This window comes from Dermacentor silvarum, chromosome 6 (assembly GCF_013339745.2).
Source record: "Dermacentor silvarum isolate Dsil-2018 chromosome 6, BIME_Dsil_1.4, whole genome shotgun sequence".
NCBI lineage: Eukaryota > Metazoa > Arthropoda > Arachnida > Ixodida > Ixodidae > Dermacentor > Dermacentor silvarum.
The window spans coordinates 79,110,253-79,136,417 of record NC_051159.1 but is presented as its reverse complement, the minus strand read 5'-3'; the positions used below and the strand labels follow the sequence as shown (position 1 = coordinate 79,136,417).

Here is a 26,165-nt window from a genome sequence, read left to right as displayed (position 1 = left end):
CATGGAATGTGTGCAAACACGTGAATAGCTGGTAAGAAACTCGTGAAAATGAGTGGATGCCTCCGACATCAGGGCACACTGAGAAAAAATACTGCTTGTAAACTCAGTGTAGCTCCGTCATGATCTTGAGCGGTATCCACTATATGGTGCTTGCCGTAGCGCTGCTCTCACTGAGGAGCAGCGGACCAGAGAGACAAATTTTAGTGTTTAATAGCGCAGCTTGCCTGGGCACCGGCCATTTTTATAGAGCACACCTCATTACGAGGACAGAGTACAGGGTGTACTGAGAAGTTATTTGAGGAGCTGACAAGTTCTACGTCATGGCTTTATCGGTAACGTCGATTGTGGATGTCAGCTGTAGCACGCAGCATTGAGGTTCATAATCCACAATTAGTTGTAGTACAACGCGGGGCAGCTGACGGCATGGTTTCGCCAATGTTTTCCAATAAGTCGTCCGCAATTCTATCCTGGCAGTTCTGCCGGGACCAGCTTGAAAGCACAGTACGTCGAGTTGAAAAAAAGCTTAGTAGCGGCGTGAACCGTACCCACAGGTCAAAGCTTGTATCACCAGTTATTCAGAATAGTAAACCCAGGCACGACATTTCCACGAATATGGCCTTGCTTAGGCACGCGTAGGTTCGGCTACCCCGTTTCATGTGATGGAAGTTACACTACAGAGGAGGGCTTTCTTCTCGAGACTGGCCCACCGATAGATGCTAGCGACAGCGCGGTTGCAGGTGACAATGCGCCGTGTGAAAACACAGCATTGCGTACTCGCTGTGAGGTCAGCCACTCAATGTGCCGCCCGTGGCAGATGAACTCGCACGTACAGTACACAATGTGACACTCCGCATGGCTCCCAAGCCGTCCACGGTTACAGGATGGCACTTTTAAGGAGTGGCCACTGAAATTACCACTGTGACCAACTTATCGAATAGGTTTCCGCTATCCTATAAAGATCCTGAGTGCGATGTCACTCCCGAACAGGTGCTCTGCAGTCAGCGTGCCGTAGGCGTTGGCGCCGAGCATTTCACTATAACACGCGAGACCTAGAGTGCATCGCAGAGCCACATCCGATGCATTAAACACTGAATCGATGATGAACTGCTGTGCGTATTAGTTGTTCTTATGGATCTGGAAGGCCACAATGGACTTTTCAGAAATTCACGTGTGGCCCTAGTGGCAGCCTACTGAGGAACCCGGATGAAAGTGCGCCGGCTCCGCTATCGTCTGTTTCCGCCATGTGTTTACATGGACGTTATGACAAGCGGAAACAACATCAAGCCTTTTCTTGCTGTTTTGGGTCAGCAACTGCTGTGCAAGCTTTCTTAATTTCTTTCCATCTGTACAAATATTCGCTCATCGCGCTTCAAAGCACGAAAAATTGTAAGTAAGCACCTTTTTGAGACGTTTGTTACTGGGAACACCGTTGGCAAGGGTCTTATACAAGGACGTGCGTTTTTGTCTTTAAATTGTAGATAAAAAATAATCATTTCCTATTTACCGCCGCGCCGTTATTGCTAAAATATTGCAGAAAGATGGAATTTTCTCGCCCGGTGCGCTTAAAGTAACACTTGGCGTTGTTACTTGCCTTACTTGTCAAGAAAAAAACTGCGAATTTGTGTTCATCTACACCTCTCAGGTGCACCTCCGTGCACACCCGAGCGAATATCGAAGGCTTCTTTCTACTGTATTGCAGACGGCAGAAAGGCCATTGTAGTCATGTTTCAGATATTACCAACCGCGAGGAGCGCCAAAAAAGCGAATTCGCATTTTTTTTCTTCTTTTTTGACACACCAGCCAAGTAATTGCAGAAAGTTTTATGTGTCTAAATTATGTCTAAAGCACGCCAGCTAGGTCTCTTCCGTCGTCTGCAATAACGCAGAGCACGTTCTTCGAGAGTGGCTTCCAATAATTGCTCGGGGGTGCACCTGAGATGTGCAAAATACCCGCCGTGGTTGCTCAGTGGCTATGGTGTTGGGCTGCTGAGCACCAGGTCGCGGGATCGAATCCCGGCCACGGCGGCCACATTTCGATGGGGGCGAAATGCAAAAACACCAGTGTACCTAGATTTAGGTGCACGTTAAAAAACCCCAGGTGGTCCAAATTGCAGAAAGATGGTCCAAATTTCCGGAGTCCCCCACTACGGCGTGCCTCATAATCAGATCGTGGTGTTGGCACGTAAAACCACATAATTTAATTTAATTTTTTGAGATGTGCAAAGACAAATTTGCAGTTTTTTTCTTGACAAGCTAGGCAAGTAACAATGCCTTGTGTTGCAATGAACAATCCAGACGATAAAATGTGATCTTTCTGCAGAATTTCAGCCATGATTGTATGCATTCCATAATAGCTGACCTAAGCTTCACTGCAATACAGATATGTATTGTTGTGAGATCATTTAGTACACGACGATAAAAGTAATACCGGCACACGGAGGCCTCAGGATCTGAGATCATGATAAAGCGGATGGCCTAGGATCTCAATTACGGTCCGCGAATTTGGACTGCCAGAGCATGCAGGAGAGTGTTGACGACAAGATCAGCTGTCCGCGATTCTCACTCTTCCCAACAAGACACCGTGTACGCTTAACCACATAGCACAATGGTGATGCGGCGAAGCTATATATGCACATTTTCACGACGTCTCCTTTCTTCAGCTCTTGTTGTAGTTGCCTATCGAACATTTCACCGGGTGCACGGCACCTTCGCCTACCACATTTCTTCTTTTTATAAAGGCTGAATAATGCTGGGAAAACCTTCTGAACAGCGGAAAATTTTCTGTGTACCAGTATATATACAGCACAGTAATTAGCTGCATGTATGCACACTCATCAAAGTTTAACTCTGACGTTCCCATTTTGCATGCATACGTTTTCCTAAACACACTAGCGCTGCGAGCTAGCGAAAACCGAAACTGGAACTGAAATCGGCTGCAAGCTGCCGGACTACTTGCGTAGTAACACAAATGTGCCGAGGCCCCGCCTCCGTAGCCTTCGCTCCAATGTCAAGAAAAGCTGTCAGGTGGGCCCGAAGCGCGCTTGAGTGCTTGCGACCATATTCTAGTACACTCTACTTGCGGCATAGTTACAGCTGGCGTGCATGTGCCGTCTGTGCCGCCCGTTAGGAGCGGAGGAAAACCGCGTAAACAGCTGCTGGTACATTGAATCGCACTTTCGCCCTCGCGCTGAGAGATAGTTACAGCCGTCATCACTGGAGGGCCGCACTGTGGCGAAGTTGCGTGCGCTGGCGGTGGCTCGGCGCGAAAAACTGCTGGCGACACCCTGGCGATAAACCACAGTCGGCTGCGCCTCGATTCAGCCTCGGAGAACGGGTAGGCGTTGCTTGCAGCGACGCGATGAGCGAATCAGGCTGCATCTTTTGAGTTTTTGTGCGACCTTCTTCCTCTCATCGGAGTTGCCTCCCGTGTACAAAGCTCGCGGAAATTTCGAAGCTCTAGCCGCACAAGACGTTCCACTGCGCTGTCAAAGCATAACGGCATTAGTTGGGTTTGTCACCCGGACTTGTCTTCCGACGCCCATCAAATACAAACGGCCAACGTTCCGTGTAAGTACTTCCCCGTCAGAGCATGAACACCACTGCTCCGGACTATCCGCAGCGGATTCTTACATGCTGTGTCGGCGATGTTGATCATTAACTTTCATTTCTGGTTGAGTGTTGTGTGTTGTTTTTTTCATTGTCTTTTTTTTTTTTTTACTGTGAACAGCTGTCTATGTCGAGCAAGTCTAGCGAACTTTCTGGAGGTGAAACGCTGGATGTGTTAGCACGTTCGCCTAAATAATGTGCCAGCCATGCCCAGCTGAACAGAACTTGCTCCTGGCTTTAAGTCTTGCATAACCAGTGTTTTGACTTGGAATGTGTTGTGTAGGGACCATCTCAAAATTTTGTTTAGAATGTCTTGTTCCCGAGAACCAACACGCGGGGACGTGCCTGTGATAATTCATATCCTTTCCGCCATTACGTGCATGTGAAACAAAAAAGATTTTTTTGACTTTGTCTATGCATATTTTTCCCGCAGTAAAAAGAATAGAAAAAGGAATCGCATATAGTTTGCAGTCACAACTATTTTAGCTCTAAGCTAGTATATGTCAGCGCATGTATTCTTGTTCAAAACCGAAAAACCGAAAAATTGTAGCAACCGGAAGTTTTCCTTTATGGGAGACCTGTATTTCCGCATACTTGCGTCATTTCGTTCTCAGGTCAGTAAAACAACAACAAGGAACCTCACTGTGACTGTTTGTACAAAGCCGCAATGTTAAATTTGTTACAAACCAACAGAGCACTTTCCTACCTTGCTGTAGGAAAAACATGATATTATTCCTGCTATATAAGACTACAAATACAGCATGACAACTGTTTTGCGCTTGTACAGCTCTTCAACGACGACAATGTTATGATATCTGATGTTTACAGAGTGGGCGTTACTAATACCGCATCTAGAAGACGCGTCACTACGAGCGCGCTGTTATGAATTAGAGTGCATTATACAATTTATTAACAGCGAAGCTGTTCTAGCTAACCGTAAAAAGTGGTGCCTGCTGTCGCAAAACCTCGCCGAGCTATGACGTCACTGCGTTGTCTAGCAACCACCTCGCGGAGCGGCGCGTGCCTCGCCTCGCTTACTCTCCGTGCCGTGCACATGTTGCCGTGACATGGGACGTTAAGGAGAGGGAAGGAGAGCATGCGCGCGGCGCGCGCAATGCTCAAGAGAGGGAAAGAGAAAATGAGAGCGAGATGGAGAGATAAATCAAATGTAGCAGCACCCTCTCCCCCCAGAAACCTGCATCCAGAATATTGTTACGGCCGTGTGTAGATGGCGTTTATTGCAGGGAGCCGTAGGGCAAGTGGGTGCCGGTACTACACATCGTCCTTCTCTTCCTCGCTGCTCTCCTAATGTTGTTGTTGCTGCTGATGCTGCCACTCCACTACCTTTGACGCACTGTAACAATATTATGTCAAAAGGAGAAAGGCAAGAGCTAAAACACTCTTGCAGGAGATAGAACAGCAGAACCAACTGGTAGCTATAGTTGATGCTGCCTGGGTGAAAGGTAAAGAAGCCTATACGGCCGTTGTATCAAATTCTCAAGGAAAGATGCAAGACGCTATCACTATTTTTACCAAGGAACCCATGGTGGCGGAACAAGTGGCAATTTCTCTAGCCATCAGGAGTAATAAGTGGGCGTTCATTTACGGTGATTCAAAAGCCGCTATAAAAAGTTTTGATAAAGGCTACGTAGCCGGAGTTGCAGCTGAACTCCTTGAAAACATTAGGATTAGCAGAACAGAAATCCGATGGTTTCCTGCGCATATGGGGAAAGTGGACGAGACTCGGGGTAAACCTCAACGAGGTTGCGCATGACTTGGCACGAGGTCTTGCTAACCGTGACAGTCATAACCGAGCCGTTCACCATCACTCCGGGGAATATAGAGATCATTTAATAACTTTTAATGAGATTACCAAACATTACTATCTAGGACGCAGGCAATTCCCATTGCCACACTCAAAACTAAACAGGGATCAGGCAGTCTCGCTGCGCCGCCCGCGTTGCCTAGCCGCGCATGCGCCGAAGCAGTAGCGATGACGTCACCACGCGTTGCCTAGAAACCGCCGGAGCAGGTGCGCGCTCGCTTCGCCCAACACAGACACGGCTCCTGCCTGCCTGCCTACGTTTGTGGCATGCCAGGAACGCTATCACTCGTAGGCGCCGACGCGTCCAGCGCTAGTCGCGCGAAATGTCGCGAAAGGGAAGGTACCTTCGAAAATGATCGCTCGAGAATACCTTCCTTACATGCGTAGTTAAGTTAAACCAAGTTAAGACCTATTGCTATAGCAGTAGCAGCCAGTAAGACTCGAGGATTGACACTTTCGGTGTGCCTAAGCTTTGCATGACCGAGTGAAAACTTTCCCGCTTTTTTATCCTTCATTCCGAAGGTATAAAATCAACCTACAATAAACTGCACAGCGGCGAAGATTCGCTTACCCAGTTATTACGAGCAGACAAGTGCTGTTGATTGTGACATGCGGATGCTATATTGACTGCTTTTGTTAAACAAAAAATTATTTACAGACCCCACGCAACGTGAGAGTCTATGTTAATGCGAAACCTTTGCAAGCAGAAGATATGGGAAGACATGTTTATGATACGATTATCACTTCAATACCATGTTATGTGGTATTCAAGTGATAATCGTTCAATACCACGTTATGTGGTAATTTCATCTTCGTTAGCTTAAGCTTGGAAAGTGAAAACATAAACAGGTTATTTACAACAGCAAAATGAGACCAGACGCACCACTGCATGTAGAAGTTGACTTATTTTTCGATTTTTCCCTTCCGCGTCTGGACAAATGCGAAACCGTCGCTTGTGGAAGATGCGTCGATTCAGCGTCTATTCCAAGAAGCCTAAAGCGCTGTCTCACGCTGCCGGACTACTTGGCGCCGTAACACATCTATACAAGCTCCGCCCCCTTAGCTTTCCCTTCATTGCCACAGAAAGCTATCCGCGAGTAGAGGGCACCGAGCCATCCTCATCGCAATAAAGGATTCAATCAATCAATGTGCCGCAATTCTGACGTCTGCAGTATAGAACACGCGTCTACAGATTGGAAACCAAAGTGCTGCTCATGAGACCGCGTGACACACGTTGTCTTTGTTGTCGAATAAACCACGAATGAAGAGGTGGTGCTCTGAGCTGCGTTCCTGTATAGTGTCCTTCGCTTTCTCTTTTACTACATTTACCTATTTACCCGTTCCATTATAACGTATTTACAGTTAGGTGCACTTTGGGGTTACGTATGAGACAAGATAATGTGTGGGAAGGCCCGGCCCCGGCAGTCCTATAGCCGGCAAGCCATAATCCTGACCCGGAGCGTCCAGCCAGGGCTCGCGCGTTTCTCGTCCTCCTTTGCATCAAGGAGGTTACACCGCTTGGATGTCGGGGATCACAGCAACAGTTCCCACAACGTAAAGGATTTATGGCGTGATTTATTAGACAGTTTTAGAATAGCGTTTGTCACCTTGTGTACGTTAAACGTAAGCACCTTTGCGGGATGTTAGGGTGCGCGTCCTTTCAAAACATTTAGTTTACCGTACGGGAACGAAAATGTAAGGAAGCCGTTATAAAACAGGGCGCCGTCTGTTGCTAGTGCTAAACGTATCCAAGCCATGACAATCCACTAGCCACCATTCTGTTGTTGCTATGCGGACGCGTCTCGTTAGGCCTGCGGGCCCCTGAATCGCCAAACGATCTCAGAAATTGGAAGCGCTATGCGCTCATAACTAGGTTTTCAGGTGAATCTAGAGAAAGCGAAAGCTCATTTCAATAGTTACCGGCGAGAAACGTGCGTGACAGCGTAGCCATCACGCGAATTCACGCTGAAGCGGGAGCCGTGGGTGCCGCCGTGTTCGACAACACTATTTTTTTATCGTCCGTAAACATTACGAACGTTAACCTCGCCAAATAACGTACGTTATCATAACGCACGTAAAACAAAGAAACCCAATAACGTTCGGAGCACGCGCAGTGAGGACGACGCTCTTTCTTTACGTACGTAATGCGTTTACGTTTGGTTGCAAACGCTATTCTAAAGCTGTCTATTCATGCGAGAGCGTTATACGCCCCATTACGCGAAAATCCGGCGTCGTTATCGGTATCGTGACCGAGCGATGGTACCAAAAATGGCGGATGGCGCTAAGAGTAAAAACACGTCAAACGCGGATCGAATCCCGGCCACGGCGGCCGCATTTCGATGGGGGCGAAATGCAGAAAACACCCGTGCACTTAGATTTCGGTGCATGTTAAAGAACCCCCAGATGGTCCAAATTAATCGGGACTCCTCCACTACGGCATGCCTCCTAATCATATGACGGTTTAGGCACGTAAAACCCCATAATTTTTTTTTTTAGAAATGCTCGGATTGACGACAATTGCTTAGGGATGTTCCTGTAAACAAAGTTTGGTACATTTCGGACTGGGTGGGAATCGAACCGGGCCACCCGGGTGCAAAACGAGCACGCTTACCCGACGCCACGGCAGCTCCATGGTTCTGGCTGACTAAAGGTGTGCCTAGTGCGTGCGTCATTGCACACGCCATGTCGCAGCCATCTGGCTGACTAAAGGTGTGCTCTAGTGCGTGCGTCATTGTGCAAGTGACGGCGAGGGCTGATGTGGAGGAGGTGGCGCCACGTCATGAATGTATAAAATGAGCGCGCTGCCTCCCGCGCGTCACTTTCTCTTCGGATTTCATAGGTGCTGTGTCTACTGCGATGGACTGCCGACGCCACGTTATGGGTGTATAAAATGAGCCGGTCTGTGGCCAACGTGTACGCAGACGCGCACACCGGAATCGGCAGAAAGAACTTTAATACATGTCGCACAAATCAATCGAAAACATTTCAGCATAGGGACTAAAATGCTTTCGTATTCCCACAGGTAAGCAGTATTAAGTGGTTCTGCCGAATTCTTGCTTAATTACTCAGAACATAGGTGCGCTCCCTGGCTCTATGCATTGTCGGTCAGTTAAACCATAGTACCTGGCCTACCTTGCGAAGAACATCGCAGATACATCGCGATAATGCTTCGCATTAAAATGTGTTGTATGTTGAGGAGGTAGAGGAATTCTTCAGGTGCGTCTCCACTGACCACCCTAGAATTAAATTTTAGAATAACGTGCTGTTGGCTTACTGCCCCTTCAAATAAAAAAAAATACTTCACAGCATTCGTTGCTTTATTGCAGATACGTCTTGCAATAGAACCATAAAATAGGACACAAATTTCATTTCATTTCATTTATTATACCCTCAAGGCCTGTGAAGGCTTTACATAGGGGAGTGGGTTACAGGTAAATTCAAACAGTAAGTATTATAAGAGAAACAAGTAAAACATGAAAATACAATTTGACAAGTAATTCAGTAGGAATACAATGAACACGGAGCACAATGTTTTAACGGCGGAGTTGATAAAGCCGGGAAATATGGGCCGATCCTGGCAGTAGTGCAGAAAGGGTCCAAGCGCAAAATCAGAAGTGGGTTTGAAAACCAGCGAAATTGTTAAATGTGAGCGACTATGCGGACGTGGGTTGTGACAAACACGTGTGCGCTGGAAAAAAGTCAAGGGCAAAGATTTTTGTATTTTTCCTTGCTCCCCTGCGCTGTCCTTCGAACCATCACGGTGTTGCCTGCGCACAGATGGCAGCCTTACACACGTCAGAACTTTTGTTAAATTATGGGCAAGCACAGGATATTCAGCGCTATGTCCCCCAACTGCCCCCCCCCCCCCCCTCCTTAGAATACTGCATGCACAAAAAACAGAGCTATGAAATTCCGAATTTTTTTTTTCTTGTTTGCGGTACGCAGCCGAAAACAAGAAACGTTTCTGAGTTCAAGGGCGATTGTGACAAGCAGTGGACAACTGGCCAAGTAGCTGCGGCCGCAGGCCAAATGACCCCCTGTTCGTTAAGCCAGAGATGCTTTCGTTTTAACAGCGGCAGTGATTAAGCCGAGTGTTAGTCCGTAGCTTGCAAACAGACATTGTGGGCCGATCCTGGCAGTTGTGCAGAGAGATTCCAAGTGCAATGGCACATACCCCTGTGAACTAGTGAAGCTGAGCCTGGCTAAGTCTAGCTAAGCATGGTTGGGACTACTTAAGCTTAGCCAGTCATCGATAGCCAATCGATAGCCAATCAATAGCTAACCTATAATCGATCAATAATAAATAAATACAGTAAAAATGCTGGGGATGACTTGGTAGTACTTAGCCTAGCCGAAATGCGTGGCCAATACCTTACGATAGCTAATCAATAGGTAGTGAATAATTGATCAATAATCAATAAATTACGCAAAAGCATAACCCGTAACGCCAGGACCAGCTAGGTGCCGATCAGCCCCGCTGTTTCTTTAGCCTTGCGCCACTAGTGCAAGCTACAATAATTTTTATTGCGATAGCAATTATATGGACACTCCAAAGCAGATTTCTGCCGTCGGCGTCGCCGTCGCCGTTGCCGTCGCCGTTGCCGTTGCCGTCGCCGTCGCCGTCGCCATCGCCGTGAGGTTCCGTATGACGTCAATGGAGATGAAATCGTCGCCGCGCGCCGCCGAACGCTGTATGTGCGAGTGAAAGGGCGCGAGGGACGCGCGCTTTCACGGGGAGTGAACGCACGGCGGAGAACAAACGCGCGTTCTGTGCCGTGCTCCCTTAAGGGCTGCAGAAGTAGGCGTCTCTTTCCTCCTTTACAATCACCATATATGTAGAGCAAACGCGCCTTCTTCTGACGCAAGAAAGGCCGTGGGTGGGGGGGGGGGGGGGGGCAGGGAAGGGAGGCGACGTTTAGCTGCGGCACCAAGTGCCTATTTATATCAGAGGCTCCGGCAACAGTCACCAACGCCGCACGCATTTTGTGCGAACGCGGGCAAAACGCCGACGGCGTCGACAACAGTGCTGTGTGTTGCCGGTGCTGCTGCATGTCCAAGTTTGTACAGCGGATAAAACTACTATCCTTACTCCGAGTAGCTCTCTAGTAAGTTGCTATCGCAATTCATGCTTCGCCTTTCGGGTGAAACTGCGACAACTTTTTTTTACCGCTTCATGGCTGTCTGAAATTCTTGGGTGTGCGTATATGAATGGGTTGCTGTGTTGCGGCTGTGTATACTAGCATGAAATATAAAAAGAAAATATTCATTCCGACGTAAATTCTACTTTGCTGCGAACGCGTTTAGGCAGAATCATCTTAGCCTACAAAAGAAAAAATAACGTTACTGCATGGCTATCTTCGGACTCCAATCTAGCGGTCTTTAGGGACGTTCTCCTCACTTTTAATGAGATAATCAAGCATTATCAGTTGGGTAGGAGGTCTTCCCCCTTCCTCACGCGAAGCTCTCCAGAGCACAGGCATTTCAGCTTCGCAGAAAACCTTCCACATGCTTCATACCAGGTCATACCCTAGTCTTTTGTAGCGAGAGCTACATGGGCCGTATTCTCGCCGTGTCACTGTGGCTGGTGGCCGCCCCGCGAGCTGAGCCGTTGCCTAGCAACCGCCGCAGCTGGCAGCGCCGCTCGCCGCGCCATTTGGCATGACGTCAGAGCAGGAGCCGATGAAACCGCGAGTTGAGCCGTTGCCTAGCAACAGCCGGCGTTGCATCGTATATATAGACGGGGCGGCTCAGTGGGATTCATCGGCAGATATGGAAAGTGAGTCGGATAGACTGAAAGAAACCAGGCTTCGTCGTCGGAACGAATCCAAGAGGAGGCAGCGAGCCGAGGAGATGGAGGAACAACGAGCCGCACGCTTTGAGAAGCGTCTAAGTACGAAGCGGCCAGGCGAGTGAATTCAGATGAGGATGGTTCGTCGTCTAGTTCGGCATCTCGTGCCAGGGCCGCGAATCAACGACGAAATGAAACCAGGAGGAGGCACCGAGCTACGGAGACAGAAGAAGAACGTGCTTGGCGTATCGAGCAAAGACGGCAAGTGATGCAGCTCGGAGAGCGCCGCGCCTAGCCGCCGATACAACGCAGTTGGAGGACGTAAAGGCTCGCGGTTTGACGGACCATGCGATTCGGCTGGCTAAAAGTTCAAGTGCGACGCGCATGTTTCAAACGAACTTTACAGACAATCCGTTTGGATTTGTGTGTGACGTTTGCGAAAGTCTTTGGCATAAAAGTACCTCTCGCTACGCACACCCAGGCATAACTGAGTTAAGCCACCGCCAATTTTATTCCCACAGCCAGTTCATCGAAGCCCTTGATTAAGCATGCCCAGATTGTGGCGCCGCTTGTACGTTAGATCACATGCTCCGTCAGTGCTCCTCATTACAGGGTCCTCAACGCACAACCGAAGAGGAATGGAGCTCCATGCTCATGAGCTCAGACCTTATACATCAACTCAGGGCCGTCCAGAGGGCCCGCGACGCGGTGGTGAGGCTCGGCCTACCGTCCCGACGTGGGAGCGCCCCGCTGCTCTACTGCCTTGAGTAGTAGCGTTCCTCAGGACCTAAATAAAGTTCTCTGCCTCTCTGTCTATTGCATGGCTAACACTTCTAGGTATAAAATTAAGGTTTTTAAGGGTGTTTTCATGACCTGGGGTGACTACATTCAAAGTCATGCTTTGTTGAATTTTCATGGCGGGAAATTGGAGTAATGATGTGCCATATGTTGAAAGTTGCGGAGTGCATCCGGTTCACTTGCGGCGTTGTACGAGGGCAATAGCAAGGTTAGAGCGGGAAATGAGATGGCCTTTCATCGGGAAAATAACAAAAACGAAAAGAAAAATTATTTCTTTTCATAATGTTTGATCGAGCAGACATGACTGAAGCTTTCGGAAACGTAACGTCTAAATTGCACTCATGTGATGGGACTTGACACAAATTTTCTCTCTGGAAGCGAAAGGGCGATAACTCAGCTTGCAGCGTCATGGAATGAACCTTAAGTGGAAAAAAGAACTCGAACAATTTTACGTTTAATGCAAGTTAGGATTTCACTACTTTATATTACGCAAATGGTCACTTTGCGGCATAGATTGGGCTAGCATACTGTAACAGCAAGGCTCGTAAAATTTTGCAATACGAAGACCGAACGTGTTCTGTTTATTTCTAGAATACGCATCACGTTTAAGAGTTTGGATATTTTTTTTCGCGGAGTCTGTGAAAACTGCTCCAGAGCCGGCTTCCGAAATCCTTGTGTTCGAAGGCTTCGTAAATGTTGAAGTTTATTTCTTATGTTGGAGAAAGAAAGGCGTCGGTGGGTGTTGTTTATCATGCAGCTTCATTTCGCAGTTGCTAAGGGCAGCGTGATTCATAAGTAGTGATCTAATATAGCCATATGTTGCAGTATACCATTCGATACACACAGCTTGCTTGTCACTGCAGCAGCGCAAAACTATAACCTTTTTAGAACAAAGAGACGGATGTTGCAATTAAGAATATTCATCGCGCCTGAAGAAAGTTTCAGTTGCACCTGTTGTGTTAGTTTTCCGCTAGCCATCTCGCGATGCACAATGGATGCTTTTTTCATATCTTCGCAGGAAACGCTGAGCCAAGAACCCGCACGTTCCAATGAAACTGTCAGTGGTGCCTCTCGTTCTCTCATTTGCCTGCGCTGCGGGCAGTGTGATAGTCCAGACTAGCGAGGGTCGCCTTCGAGGTCGGAACACGACAATACTCGATAAAGAAATCCAAGAGTTTCTGGGCATTCCGTACGCTAAGCCACCTGTGGGGAATCTGCGCTTCAATAAACCTCAGGCACCCGAGCCGTGGCAAGGAGTATACGACGCAACACGCGCCAAGGATTCCTGCGTGCAACCCACGTTTGCAGACGTTTTTGACATACCGACGGCGCTTTCCGAGGATTGCCTCTACCTGAACGTTTGGACCCCATTGGCTTCAGCACGGCAGGGATTACCCGTTCTAGTCTGGCTTCACGGTGGCATGTTTAAGGTGGGGTCGGCCTACGAAGCACGGTATAACGGCTCTGCCTTGGCAGCGCTCAATGAGGTCGTGGTCGTCTCTTGCAACTTTCGCCAATTTATACTGGGCTTCCTGGATTTCAACCACACAACGACTCCCGGTAACTTGGCGCTGTGGGACCAACTGGCCGTCTTGCAGTGGGTGCAGCGAAACATACGATCGTTCGGAGGAGACCCGGGTAGGGTCACGGTCTTCGGTGAGAGCTCCGGTGCCATGTTGCTTCATGGCCACGTTTTGTCACCGCACAGTCGCGGGCTTTTCCACAGGGTCTTCCTGATGAGTGGTGCTATGAGCACCGACTCATGCATGTACTCCGCGTCCGAGAGCATCGCTGCAGTCAACAGCATCTCGAAGGCCGTCGGCTGCGGCTCGTACGATGGAGCAACCGATCCTGACGAAGTGCTCCATTGCCTCCGAAACAAACCCGCTCAAGATCTTTGCGCAGTGAAAGCGGTGAAATTGCTTCCTACATTCGAGAACGAGTTCATCCCGTGCCGACCTTCGCTTGCCATGGAGGAAGGATACTTCGATCCCTACGATGCGATGATCAGTGTCACGGCTAACGAGGGCGCTTTCATTTTCAATATTCTCTCTGACAAGGAGGCTCTTAAAGACGACTTGAATTCTTACGAGTGGGAAAGACTTAGAGTTTCTCTGCAAAGCCTTATAGGTGTCTTTCTTAGAGGGAGAGTCTTTTCCGTTGCCATGGACTACATGAAGAATGTTCACATCAAAGACAAAGTTGCACTGAGGAAAATGGTTGCGGACATGCTGGGCAACCAGCTATTCTACTGCCCGACAAGGGTCTTCGCAGAAAAGTATTCAGCTACGGGCAATAACGTATATGCTGTGGTTTTTGGGCATCGTTCTGCGAAATCACGGCTCCCGGAGTGGTTTGGTGCAACACATCTGGAAGAGGTGCCATTCGTGTTTGGCATTCCGTTCTTGAACCGGGCCAACTACACTGACAAGGACAGGGAATTCAGCGCGGACGCTATGAAAATGATTGCATCATTCGCTCGAACTGGGTATGTTTCACGTTTACCCTTCTTCTTTGCTTGTAAAATAAATCCACATGCTATAACTCCGATGGCAACGGCCATGATTCGAACAAGCCCGCACCATAAGTGTTCTCATTTCATTGTGCATTGACACGTCAAAGGGTGTTGAAGGACTCAGCAGCTACGGGCACTAACACACTTAGCGTAGCCATTGGCAATATCTTCCAAAGATGTATTTGTCTCCTTGTATAACTAAGTGATGAGGAGGAGATTTCATTTAGAAAATAGAGTTTAGCGCACAAAAAAAAATGAAAACCTGCGATCGTTCATGCCTGCTTATGTAGGCATGAACGCAGAAGTGACCACAGTTTGGGGCTATCGATGATCCGCAAAGGCTCAACACACGAGACTAGAGATATTATCCTTGTGTTGAGGATATACAATGCAGTGCGTTGAATACAGACTGAGAGGGACTATTACAAACATTCTGTATCCAAGCTATAGCTGTTCTCACTGTCACTCTTCCGTAGAGTAAATTCTCAGGTATTGAAACGAGCTATCGCGTGTACGAGCGATCGTCTCTGTAAATTGTAGCGAGGACCTCTAACAGAGGAACTTATTTTAGAATGCCGAGATTACAAGCCATCGCAGCGGAGGGCGACGAGGGCCCTGCTGCAGTTTCTAAGGGCAACAGACTTAGACAAGCGGCTGTAGCCCGGACAGATGTTTATAGTGCCGCAAGTGCTACTTTGCTGTGCCACCTGTGACCGATTGTGATTGTGTATCTGTGCTCCTTTCTTTCTCTATCTCTACTTTCTGGTCACTTTACTTCCCCCTCCCCGCTCTCCCCAGCGTAGGGTAGCAAACCGGATCTTCCCATCTGGTTAACCTCCCTGCCTTTCCCCTTTCTTCTGTCTCTCTCTCTCTCTCTCAGGTATTCAACCATTCGCAATGCTTTCGACTGTTATTTGCGCCTTGCGCTTACATGCAAAGTGTTAGATAAGCCGCCTCATTGGTGTTCACCTCGTAAGCGCACATGGTGCTAAACGGCTCTAGCGACCGCTCTTGACGCTATGCTAAAAAAGAAGAAAAAAAAATGAAAAAGGTGGCACAGCTACAATTGGGATGTTGCTGGTCATAGAGCCCACCGCAGCAGGGGATGCGTACACAACACGAACAAAAACGGCTTGTAGCGCAATCGGATTTAGTCATCGGTACTCCACAGCGCGAAGAGTGAATTCTTGCTGACTGCTGGCAGAAGCCGCCAGTGCAATCGGTTGATGGCAAATGAAATAAAAGAACGACTGTTGTAGAGGAACTACGTTCCTGAATTTTCGACTTCCATCTCCAAACGCGAATTTTGAGGCAGATGTCCACCGGACATTAAATCATGCTGCATTGCGCAGTGAGGGCAATGGGGTATAGATTGTATAAAAGGAAAGTGCAGCCTATTTAGATTGGATGATAAGCTTCCGACAAAAAGTAAAATGTCAAGTAGTAGAGACACACCTTCGCGGCACAGTCGTCCGACATGTGATTCCTGCATTATTATATTTCATTACGATAGTGCCAGTCTCCGTGAGACCAAGGCAAGTAGGCATTGTATGAGACACTTGTACAAAAAGAACCAAACGGATCATGCTACGTGTTACCGTGAAAGAAAAAAAAAGCTACTTCAATTACTGCAATAATAACACATGAGGATGTGAAATACAACACTTTTGGCTAGTATAACAACGTCACTCAATAACAAATATGGTATTACTAACATCTATATAAAGATAGCGAATAAATGACCCATGTAAGATTAAAGATTTTACACAGAAGTGACCACAGTTTGGGGCTTGAAATGCAGACATTCCCTGCTCAGGAAACAAGTATTACAGTGAAGATGTGTTGTTGTATTAAATGGCGTCTTCTGTGTTTGATGTCTGAGTAGGTCGATGAAAGTTGAAAGTGACGGAGAAAAACTATCTCTGAGTCGAGAAGATTCCATTCTTTAATTGCACGTGGGAAAAGTGAGAACTTGAACGTGTCACTGGGAACACTGTATTGGTTTAGTGTAAATTGGTGTTTTTATTCGGGATAGACGTGATGTAAACAAAGTAACGTACTTAGCTCGGTCTATCTTATAATTGCCCTGCATTAGTTGGCAGATGAATTTTAGGCGGGCTTGTCTGGCCCTACCGATAGCGCTTTAGGACCTGCATCAGCTAAGAGGTCTGTAAGGGAGTCATAGGATCTGTATTTATTAAAGATGAACCGCACGACTTTTCTTTCTACCGATTGCGCTTTCGAGCTGCGTTGGCAAACTGATGGAAAAAATGATTCTTACTCGCTTAGAATGGTACCTCGAGCGATTCAACATCTATCCGGATGCCATGGCTGCAGCTTTCATCGAGGTCGCTCGTCCATCGACAATGTTTTTGACCTCGTTGCCTGGGTTCAAGAACAGAAAATCCTCAAGCGCCTACCAGTTGCACTTTTCCTCCATGACAAAGGAGCATACGACAACGTCGCCCATGAGGCCATACTGAACTCACTTGCGGCTGTGGGAGTTGGTGGCCAGATGCATCAATGGATTCGGGACTATTTGACTGAGAGGTGCTTTTTTTTACAGACTGAAGACGGCCCAACTTCGGAACATTATGTTTGCCGTGGTGTGCCCCAGGGTGTAGTGTTGAGCCCTATATTGTTCAACCTCGTCTTGGTAGGACTTGTGGAGTATTTACCGCGGACAGTTCATGTCTCCATATACGCCGACGAAATTTGCATCTGGACCTCTGCAGTGACTCGCCCTCACGTGCGGGCCAAGCTTCAGCGGGCGGCAATCATGAAGGCGTCTTATCTACGAGAACAAGGCCACAGTGTGTCTACTGAAAAGTGCTCATTGGTTGGCTTTACGCGCAAAGAAATGTCATTGTATCCAGTTTCGAACAGCAGTCAAGCTGTGTCCTATGTTAAGACGCATCGCTTTCTGGGTTTCTTTATCGACCGCAACCTCTCGTGGATCCCTCACTGTGTCTATCTGAAGAAAAGCTATTTGCTATTGGCTCAGGTATTCAAATTTCTCTGCGGGAAAAACTGAGGTACACCAGTCCATTCTATGCTGCCGGTGGACAGGGTACTGTTCCTGGGTCTCCTACGTTACAGTCTGCCAGTTTTGTCAAATACATGCAAGACAAACATTCGCGCCTCGGTGCACCTCAGCAACAGCAACAATAGCCATCGCGTGGGACCATACGATCCAGACACAGGTAGCTGTCGACTCCCTCAGAGCACACATGCGGTCACTAGAATTGTAGTGTCGGCTGCATATACAATAAATTTTACGTCATTATCAATGCTTACCAAATCATTATTATAAATACAAAAAAGCAAGGGCCCCAAAATACTTCCCTGTGGTACTCCTGCGTCAAGTGGTTTCAAATCAGACGTGTGACTGTTTATAATTACTTGTTGCATGCGGTGTTGAAGATATGATTCTATTAATTTCATAAAAACGGCTGGAAAGCCATAATAGTTAAACTTTTCTAGTAGGGTAGTATGATTTATGCAGTCGAAGGCCTTCGAGTAGTCGACAAAAATACCCAATGTACATAGCTGACGTTCGAAACAATCTAATATAATTTCTTTTTGCATAATAATAATTAAAAAAAGCTGGAACTACACAAACTACAGAATTGCAGCGTGTCACCCCGCACGTATCTACAATACCAGACGTGGTTTCTTGGTTCACATCATATAGGTTTGGTTTGGTTTGGTGCTTATATGTATAGCACAACCCAATACGGGGGATTGGCCATGAATCGGGCAACAGTGGGTAGAAAATGGAAGAATACTTAAATAGGACTTCCTTCTTTAAGAATGAGATATGAAATTAATTCTAATCCTGAATATCAATTTTCATGGCATATTATCTTAAAAATTGAAGTTAATATTTTTGTTTTCATGCAGGCTTGGTCCACAAACTGCATATATTCATACTTTACTCGTCTGTTGCGTTCCCAATATTGTGGATACTTGGAGCTTCGATAGAAATTTTCATCAGTGCGTCGACGTGGGTTGACGTCATGTGACATCTATTTGATGTTAAGAGCCTGTTCATGGTGGAAAAGCTTCTTTCAATGGCAGCAATTCCTACAGGGAGAAGCAGCATCTTCATTGCAGCTGATGACAAAGCAGGGAACATTTTTTTCCCTCTCGACCTCGCACGCAAGTATTAGCAGTGCTTGCTGTGAAGCCAGCTCTCTAGGATATCGTCTGTAAATTCCACTCATTCCCCAGTCTAGTCGTTCGGAGCTTAACAATAACGAGAGCAATGTGCCATGTAAATTTTACGACACAGGGGTAGTGCTCGTACTGTACGTATTGTGCATGTACGAGTATGTTGACGTGAAAATGGAAAAAACAGAAAAACCAAACATGAATCTCGCATCTCATTCACGCGCAAGCGTTTACCGCGACCTCAAGGATTGTCAGCTCCCTGAAGGTCGCAGTGTCGCACTGTCGTCTGCGCACTGAACATAAAAATTGGGCCTCAAAATTAGGGCCACGTAGCGTCCACCTCCACAAAGAGTAAATATGTTTTAAAGCGATTACCACAGTGCACGGGTTTAGCGTAAGTTTTTTTGCTAGGATGAGTGCATGTCTGACAGAGGGGGCGGGGAGGGGGGTCCGGAATAATATTCGGGGGGGGGGGGGGTGTCCAGATCTTCCTGGGGGGGGGGGGGGAGTGGGTGTTAGGGGGGTGTGTATAAATCCCTGGTCTGGTGTGCTTCGGTGCAAGGCGTAAACATCGTCTAAGAAAATAAAGTTTCTGTAAAGTGACTTAGGTAATATTATCATTGTGTAAATTCCATGAAAAGTCATTAGTGAATGTCAAACTTGAGTATTTGTGGTTTTTCACTTTGTTCAGGCAAGTTCCACCGAGAGCATAAGAAAATTCCGAGGGCCTTTTTTTTGTTGTATAGGACATGCATACATATTTGGTAGTGTTATTTGACATTTGCCATTCTTTGCACCAAATGGACACCAAGTCAAGTGCTCTGTTTAATAATAAGTGGTCTGCGTAACTCGCAATTTCTTTATAAATAATAGAGTCATCCGCGAATGTCACATTCAATGTTAACAGTATTGTCGTTAATGAAGCGTAAAAATAGCAATGGAACCAACACTGACCCTTGAGTAACTCCGCACGTGAAAGCTACAGACCTGGAAGGAGTGCTATCAACAATAACATGATGCGTTCACTGCGATAAGATGTTGTTGATCCATGCTGTTATCTGACCATCCCCGATAGTAGCCTCTAGTTTTGCAACTATTATTAAAGGGCTTACACAATCAAATGCTTTAATCAAATTGCTGTGAGATCTGGCTTATACGAAAGAACGCAAATAAATATATGATAGTATTGTCACCTGTAGTAGTGGGAATAGGGCAATCGCAGAGGCGCAAGAAGAAAGAAGTGCGCGGGCTATCCGCCCCGCTCGATAGTTCGCGGTCGCCGCCGTTTTCTAAGCAAAAGTAGACATTCCTACGTTTAGTCGCTTCGTCCCATTCATTGTATTCAGCGACGCGCTCCAAGTTGGTCATCCAGTCTTCGACGTCTTCGAAGACGTCGCCATGGAACGACTTCGGAACCAGTGGATTCTGAAGCGTATGCCGATTTGTCATTGCACGTTCCATAGCGGTTGGGGTAGTCTGAAGCGCTGCGGTGTCTTCAGGAGGCAGTCCCCGGATCCTGCGGCTGGTCCGATGGACGGGAGTATGGACTAACACAGGGCTGGTGCTTCTGCTCCCAAGAGGAGTCTGCGGCATGAGTGAGAAGTACCCAGCACCTCCACCACTTTGGCACGCGCCTTCAAAAGGGGGCTGACGACGTTTATTGAGAGCAGCTGGGCTCTGGAGAAAACGGCGACGAGTGCGAACTATCGAGCGGGGCGGATAGCACGCGCACTTCTTTCTTCTTGCACCTCTGCGCTTGTCCTACTCCCACTACTACAGGGGACAGTATGCATGTTCCGCGTTTGCCTGCCTGTCATCGAGAAATATTTCATGATAGTCGAATGAAAATTGCCAGCTGAAACGTGGCGAAACTCGGCCAACAGAGGAAATGAGCTGGGAGAAAAATGTCGACACTTGTTGGTTGTCCAAAAATATGTCTGGCGACATGTTGTAACATATGTTTCTTTCTTGCATTTTTCGCAGGAAGCCTACTTTACCTGACGGTAAGGAGTGGCCCAAGTTCACATCTGAGCATCCGGACTTCATGTGGCTTCAAGCGGGCAATTACACCATCGCAGAAGATTTCGCTTCATCCGCCTGTGATCTCTGGAAACAATCACTCTGTAACTCTTGAATGCAAGGACTACACCGCCGAAGACGCGGAGTAACATCGCGAGGCAGAAACCAGAAACAGCATGTGAATTTGAGGCACTGATGTTTCGGAATATCATGTTTCCCTCTTTAAGAAAAACATAGTCGGGGGGAAGGTTGCGGCTGCATTATCTTTGCGTGCTGTATCGCTGCATTTTATATTAACGCTGAAGGCTCCGCACACTAGTCGGTAGTGAACGCTGCGAAAAATAACAGCAGTCGTACAAGATGGTGGTGGTCGTGGTGTTGTTATAAGCGGTTCTTGCCTGGCAGGCAAGGCCGTCAATCTCTCAGTCTGTGGTGCCTCTTTCTGGATATACAGTTTGTCACCGCACGTCTGCGCTGTCAAAAGGTAACAGCATTACTTGTGTTACTGTCCCGGACTTTTCTTACGACACCCATCAAATACAAATCGGCATCGTTTGGTGTAAGTAGTACTAAGTACTTCCTCGTCTGAGCATGACCACGACTGCTCCGGAGTATCCGCACCTGATTCTTACATGTTGTGTCGGTGATGGTGGCATTGACTTTCATTCCAGGTTGAGTTCTGTTCTTTTACGCGGAACAGCCGTCTTTCTCGAGCACGTCTAGCGAAATTTCTGTGGGTAAAATGCTGGATGTCTCAGCACTTTCACCATAAATAATATGCCAGCCTTACCCAAATGGAAAGCACTTGCTCCTGGTGCTCGTCACACGTCGTCACAGGTGCTATTCCCGGCCATGCTAGCGGTATTCCTATACAGGCAATGTAATAACGCATCAGGTGTACGTTAAACAAGCCCAGTTAGTCGAATTTAATCTGGAGCTCCTACACTACGGCGTCTTTTATAACCAGCGTTTTGATTTGGAATATGTTGCTTAGCGACCATATCAATATTTTTTTCGAAGATCTTGCTCCCGAGAGCCAACACACGTGGGGACATACCTGTGAAAATTCATATCCTTTCCGCTATTAACTGCATATCAGACAAAAGTTTTTTTTTTCCGGCGAAGCTGTCTATGGCTTAGGTTCTATGCATTTTTTTGTGTCCTTCAACAGATATGCGTGTGTAAAAACTCAGTTCCCGAATTCGATGCAAAATCGCTTCATTCTATGGAAAAGCTTATACGTGTGATCACTTCGATATGCATTTTCAATAGATTAGTTATCAACAGGCACCATTTTCAAAATAAGTAGATGCTCAGGTAGATGATAAGGCGTTTCTCAAAGATTAGCCACTGTGCGACCCCCGTCGGCCTTGTCTGCACTCGCACCTCCCTCTCTTCGTCGTCCTTCCAGGCGCTTGCGTGCCAAGTTTCCTTCTGCTATAGACGGTTTCATCCAGCGCCACCGCGCTCTGGCAACGCTGTGCGCCGGCATCCGGCGCCCTTAGGAAACTTTCGGTAGCCGTTCCTTTTGCTCGTTTTTGCTGGTATTTGTTCGCTCGCGCGCTCGTCCTGCGCATATTCTGTGTTATTTTTCGGGTATATCGATATAAGTGCAACTTGTGGCATTCAGTGTGTTGCGTGACGGCGAGTAGCTCTTGGAGCATCGACTGTTTTCATTACGTTTACTCGTCAACGGTGTTTTTCAAATCTGGGAGCCTACCAAGAGCTCCCAGATTTGCTCGGCTCACTTCATCCAAGGTACGTTACTACGTGGAGCAGCCGGACTGCTATAATGCTGAATAATAAAAGTGCTACTACGCGATTGTTCTGGCCGTATGTCGTGTAACTCACGCGAGAGCAGCTTGACTCTCGCCCCCAGTTTGCCCGCTCGTCCAGTTTCTTGCCTCGGCGTGGATCGCCATGCTATGAACATGAGTTGAAATTATTGTTTATCGGGTGCCATGCCGCCGCCGTTTTATTTTAATGTTTTTCATATCTGGGGCACAAGTGCACTTCTGCAGCTTTACTAACTAGGTACATGTGCGCATTGGTTTATCATGTTTAACGTCCCAAAGCGACTCAGGCTATGACGGACGCCGCAGTGGAGGGCTGCGGATAATTTCGTCTACCTGTGGTTCTTTAACGTGCACTGACATCGCACAGTACGCGGACCTCTCCCATTTTGCCTCATTAGCATTTAGCATTCAGCCGGGACCCAAACGGCGTCTTTCGGGTCAGCAACCGGGCACCGTAGCCGGTGAGCCACCGCGGCGGCATGTGAGCATTAGTATCGGTATTGCAGAGAAGAATCGCAGAAAAGTTAGCGATTTACGTGCATGCATGTAGGAAGTTTCGGCCACATTCTAAAAGCACTTACGAATTAACGGAGGCCAATTATGGATTGCAGTCTCGTGCCCAACACTACAGGTTTCATTTTGTTAGAAGTGTGATAAATTCGTGAGCATTTAAATTAGTCCCATTTCAGTCGACCTAGGCTTCTTGCACTAAATGACTTTTAAGAATGTACAGTTATTTGTGAATGCATATTGAAAAACAGAAACAAGGCATATGACGCAGAAAACATGCGCATGTACACATGCAGAGCTTACCACTTCATCCTCCATCTTGCAGCAATAAAAGTGCCATTGCGAAATGCAAAAACGCCCGTGTGATTGTGTTGTAGGGCACGTTAAAGAACCCCAGGTGGTCAAAATTAATGCGGAACCCTCCACTACGGCGAGCCTCATAATCAGAAATCGGTTTTGGCACGTAAAACCCCAGAAAGACGAAGAAAAAAGTGCCTTAAAGTTTTTCTAGTTTTTGGCAGTCCCATTACCTGCCTTGAAGACAACAGTCTGCATTCATTGCATGTCCTCACTAAGATGCTCCGCTTGTTGCTCCTGGGTTGTAACTGAGGGAAGGTGTTTGGAGCCCGGCGAAAACGAAAATCGCACGACATCATCGTCCAGCGGATCGGGCAGCTCTCTCTGCCTCTAAACATCAACTTTTGGCGATACCGATCTTTTGCTTTCGCTACTAAGCGCCTTAAAGTAGTCGCTAAACCTAAATCTCTTTAGTAGAGCGGCTTTCACCCTTCCATAATTAGAGGCATCGGTTGGCGTCAGCCTACCGTACACAGAAAGGGCTTCTCCAGTCAAACACGTGCTCAACGCAGTGGCCCATTGATCCTCTGGCCAATTATGACTTTTAGCAACTGTCTCAAATCTGTGCAAGTAAGCATCCAGATCTTTTCTTTCATCGAATGCCACAAGCAGCTTGCTTGGGTTCAGACGGAAGCTAGTGTCTTCCCTTGCAGTGCTTTCGACTGTTGCCTGGGCGGGCGTCTGTGCGCTGCTGCAAACGAAGTCGTTTGAGTTCTAACTCGTGCTGTCTTTGCCTTTCCCTCTCAGCTATTTCAGCTTCTCTTTCTTCTCTAATCTGTCGCTCCTTTGCTTCTCTTTCTTTTCGCTCCATCGCCTCTCTTCTTTTATTTGTCGCTGCTTTGCTTCTCTTTCTTCTCTTCGCTCCATCGCCTCTCTTCCTTCTTTGGCCCGTTCGGCCGCTAGCTTCTCTCTTTCTACAGCTTCTTTTTGCTTCTGGCTAACCCACTTCCGTAGCTGCACTCCGGAAAAACTCATCTTCTTACCAAGGCCAACTAATTTCTCGAGATCCATAATGCCCTTCAAAAATCTAGCCGCGTGCAAAAAATATCTGCCTAGATTTCAACAATCGAACAGCTCTCTGCACACAAGTTAGCGAAACGTGGTGCAACATTCAAAATTGTTTACAATAGCAATGAAAACGACCCTAGGCTCTTTCTCCCTACTATGGACACACAATTTGCACCAGGAAGGTCCTGTCGCGGACGCCAGAAATATTGTCACAGACCCCGTGAACGAGGCCCAGACGCGGGACCAAATTACAAAGCCGACTTATCAGCTTCCGAAAATTATCCCACGAAAGCAAGGACAATTAAGAATGGGCCCTCTGGTGCGCCAGCGAACGCCGGTTGCTGTCCAAAGACCGAGTCACAGCCCAGAGTTGTCAAAACACAACAAAATATATTCGTCACACAAGGCAGTTACACACACAGGTGCACATTTAGGCTAGACACAACACAATACAATTCAGATGGGTATTAACAAACACAAGAAAATAATTCACGACAAGCACTAAGACTCCAACACGTAAATTACGAAATGAATAGGAACACTAAGTGTCCAATCGTATTCACCGTGCTGGTCCTGGAGTCAGACGATCTCGGCGTAGCTCGGGGCAAATCTCGAAGAAGGAACTTTTTCCGGAAATGCAGACGCTCGATCAACTCGTCGACTAGCTTGACGGGGAATCCCATTCTTCCGCAGACGCTCGGTCTTCACGTTACACCATTTCACCGGTGCGGACTGAACTCCCCTGCTGATTCTCACACGTCTAGGCGCCGTTGTTCTCGTTGCTGTTTGAGGCGTGTGTGCTCTACCCCTCTGTTGAAGTTGCCGCAGGGAGGGCGTATTCTTTCGCTGGCTTGCGTGACACGCGGCGCGCGCTTGTATTACGCGCTCTTTTGTGACAGTTTGCCTAAGCTTAGCGCCTGCATAAAATGTTGATTCAATTTTATCCCTTTATATTACCATTTTATGTCGTTAATGTAACAAAAAAAAATAGTCGCTACTCACGTTTACCGTTGTAGAAGCTTCGTTTTCGAAGCGGAACTGTCAGTGCAGGGGGGCTGGTGGTGATGGTGGTGGAAATCATTTATTAAACAAGAGAGGTGTGGACTCACTCAGGAGCCCTACATACTCGGTGGACTTCCTAGCCTGGGACCCCTTGGTCGAACTCGCCGGCCTGGCCCTCTTGACTAAGGCCTTTTGGGCCTGAAGGTCTGACCAACCAAGCAGGGCCACATCCCAGTCATCTCGGGTATGGTTGGGGTGGGGGGTGAGAGCTGAATTTTGCTGGCAGGCCCACACTAAGTGATAGGTGTCAGCCACCTCTCCACAGAGTTGGTACCTGCCAATCAGTGTAGGATCAAAATATTTCATTACTACCGGGCACAGCATTGTGTTAGTGTATAAGTGATGTAGGACGCGATCGTTTACTTTTTCTAGTTTCTTAGCTGGGGCTGGGTACCGGCGATGGCTATCGTCAGGTGGCAGGTATCGACAGGTGGCAATGTCGTTGAAAGTTAAGAGAATTCCGCCTTCTTGTTCCATGTCCTCAGGGGTCAAAGGGGACGCCCGGTAAATGAGTGCTCAGGCTACCGCATCAGCAGTTTCATTCCCTTGAACGCCCTCATGGCTAGGAGTCCAAACTATATACATCGGGGTGTGGGTTCTGCATACCTGCTGCAGTTTCGCAGTATTCGTTCGGCCAGTAGGGTAACGCAACCAGCCTCGTAATTATGGCGCGCCCCACGCGAATCCGTAATGATACATTTAGAATTAA

The 26,165-nt window shown here is 47.5% G+C and overlaps 1 protein-coding gene across 2 annotated transcripts in view; it reads left to right on the top strand.

Annotated features, from left to right (window-relative positions):
- LOC119456744 (acetylcholinesterase) overlaps window positions 1-21,300 on the top strand; it is a 266,636-nt gene extending 245,336 nt beyond the window's left edge. Inside the window, exons 1-3 of one of the 2 annotated variants that reach the window (XM_037718567.2) lie at window positions 3,441-3,566; window positions 13,035-14,504; window positions 20,688-21,300. In XM_037718567.2, coding sequence (XP_037574495.1) covers window positions 13,066-14,504; window positions 20,688-20,838 — 1,590 coding nt within the window. In that variant the 5' untranslated portion in view covers window positions 3,441-3,566; window positions 13,035-13,065 and the 3' untranslated portion in view covers window positions 20,839-21,300. Of the gene's footprint in view, window positions 1-3,440; window positions 3,567-13,034; window positions 14,505-20,687 lie in introns of those variants that run through there. The other variant, XR_007467510.1, reaches the window with a different exon arrangement.
- The last annotated feature ends 4,865 nt before the right edge of the window (window positions 21,301-26,165 follow it).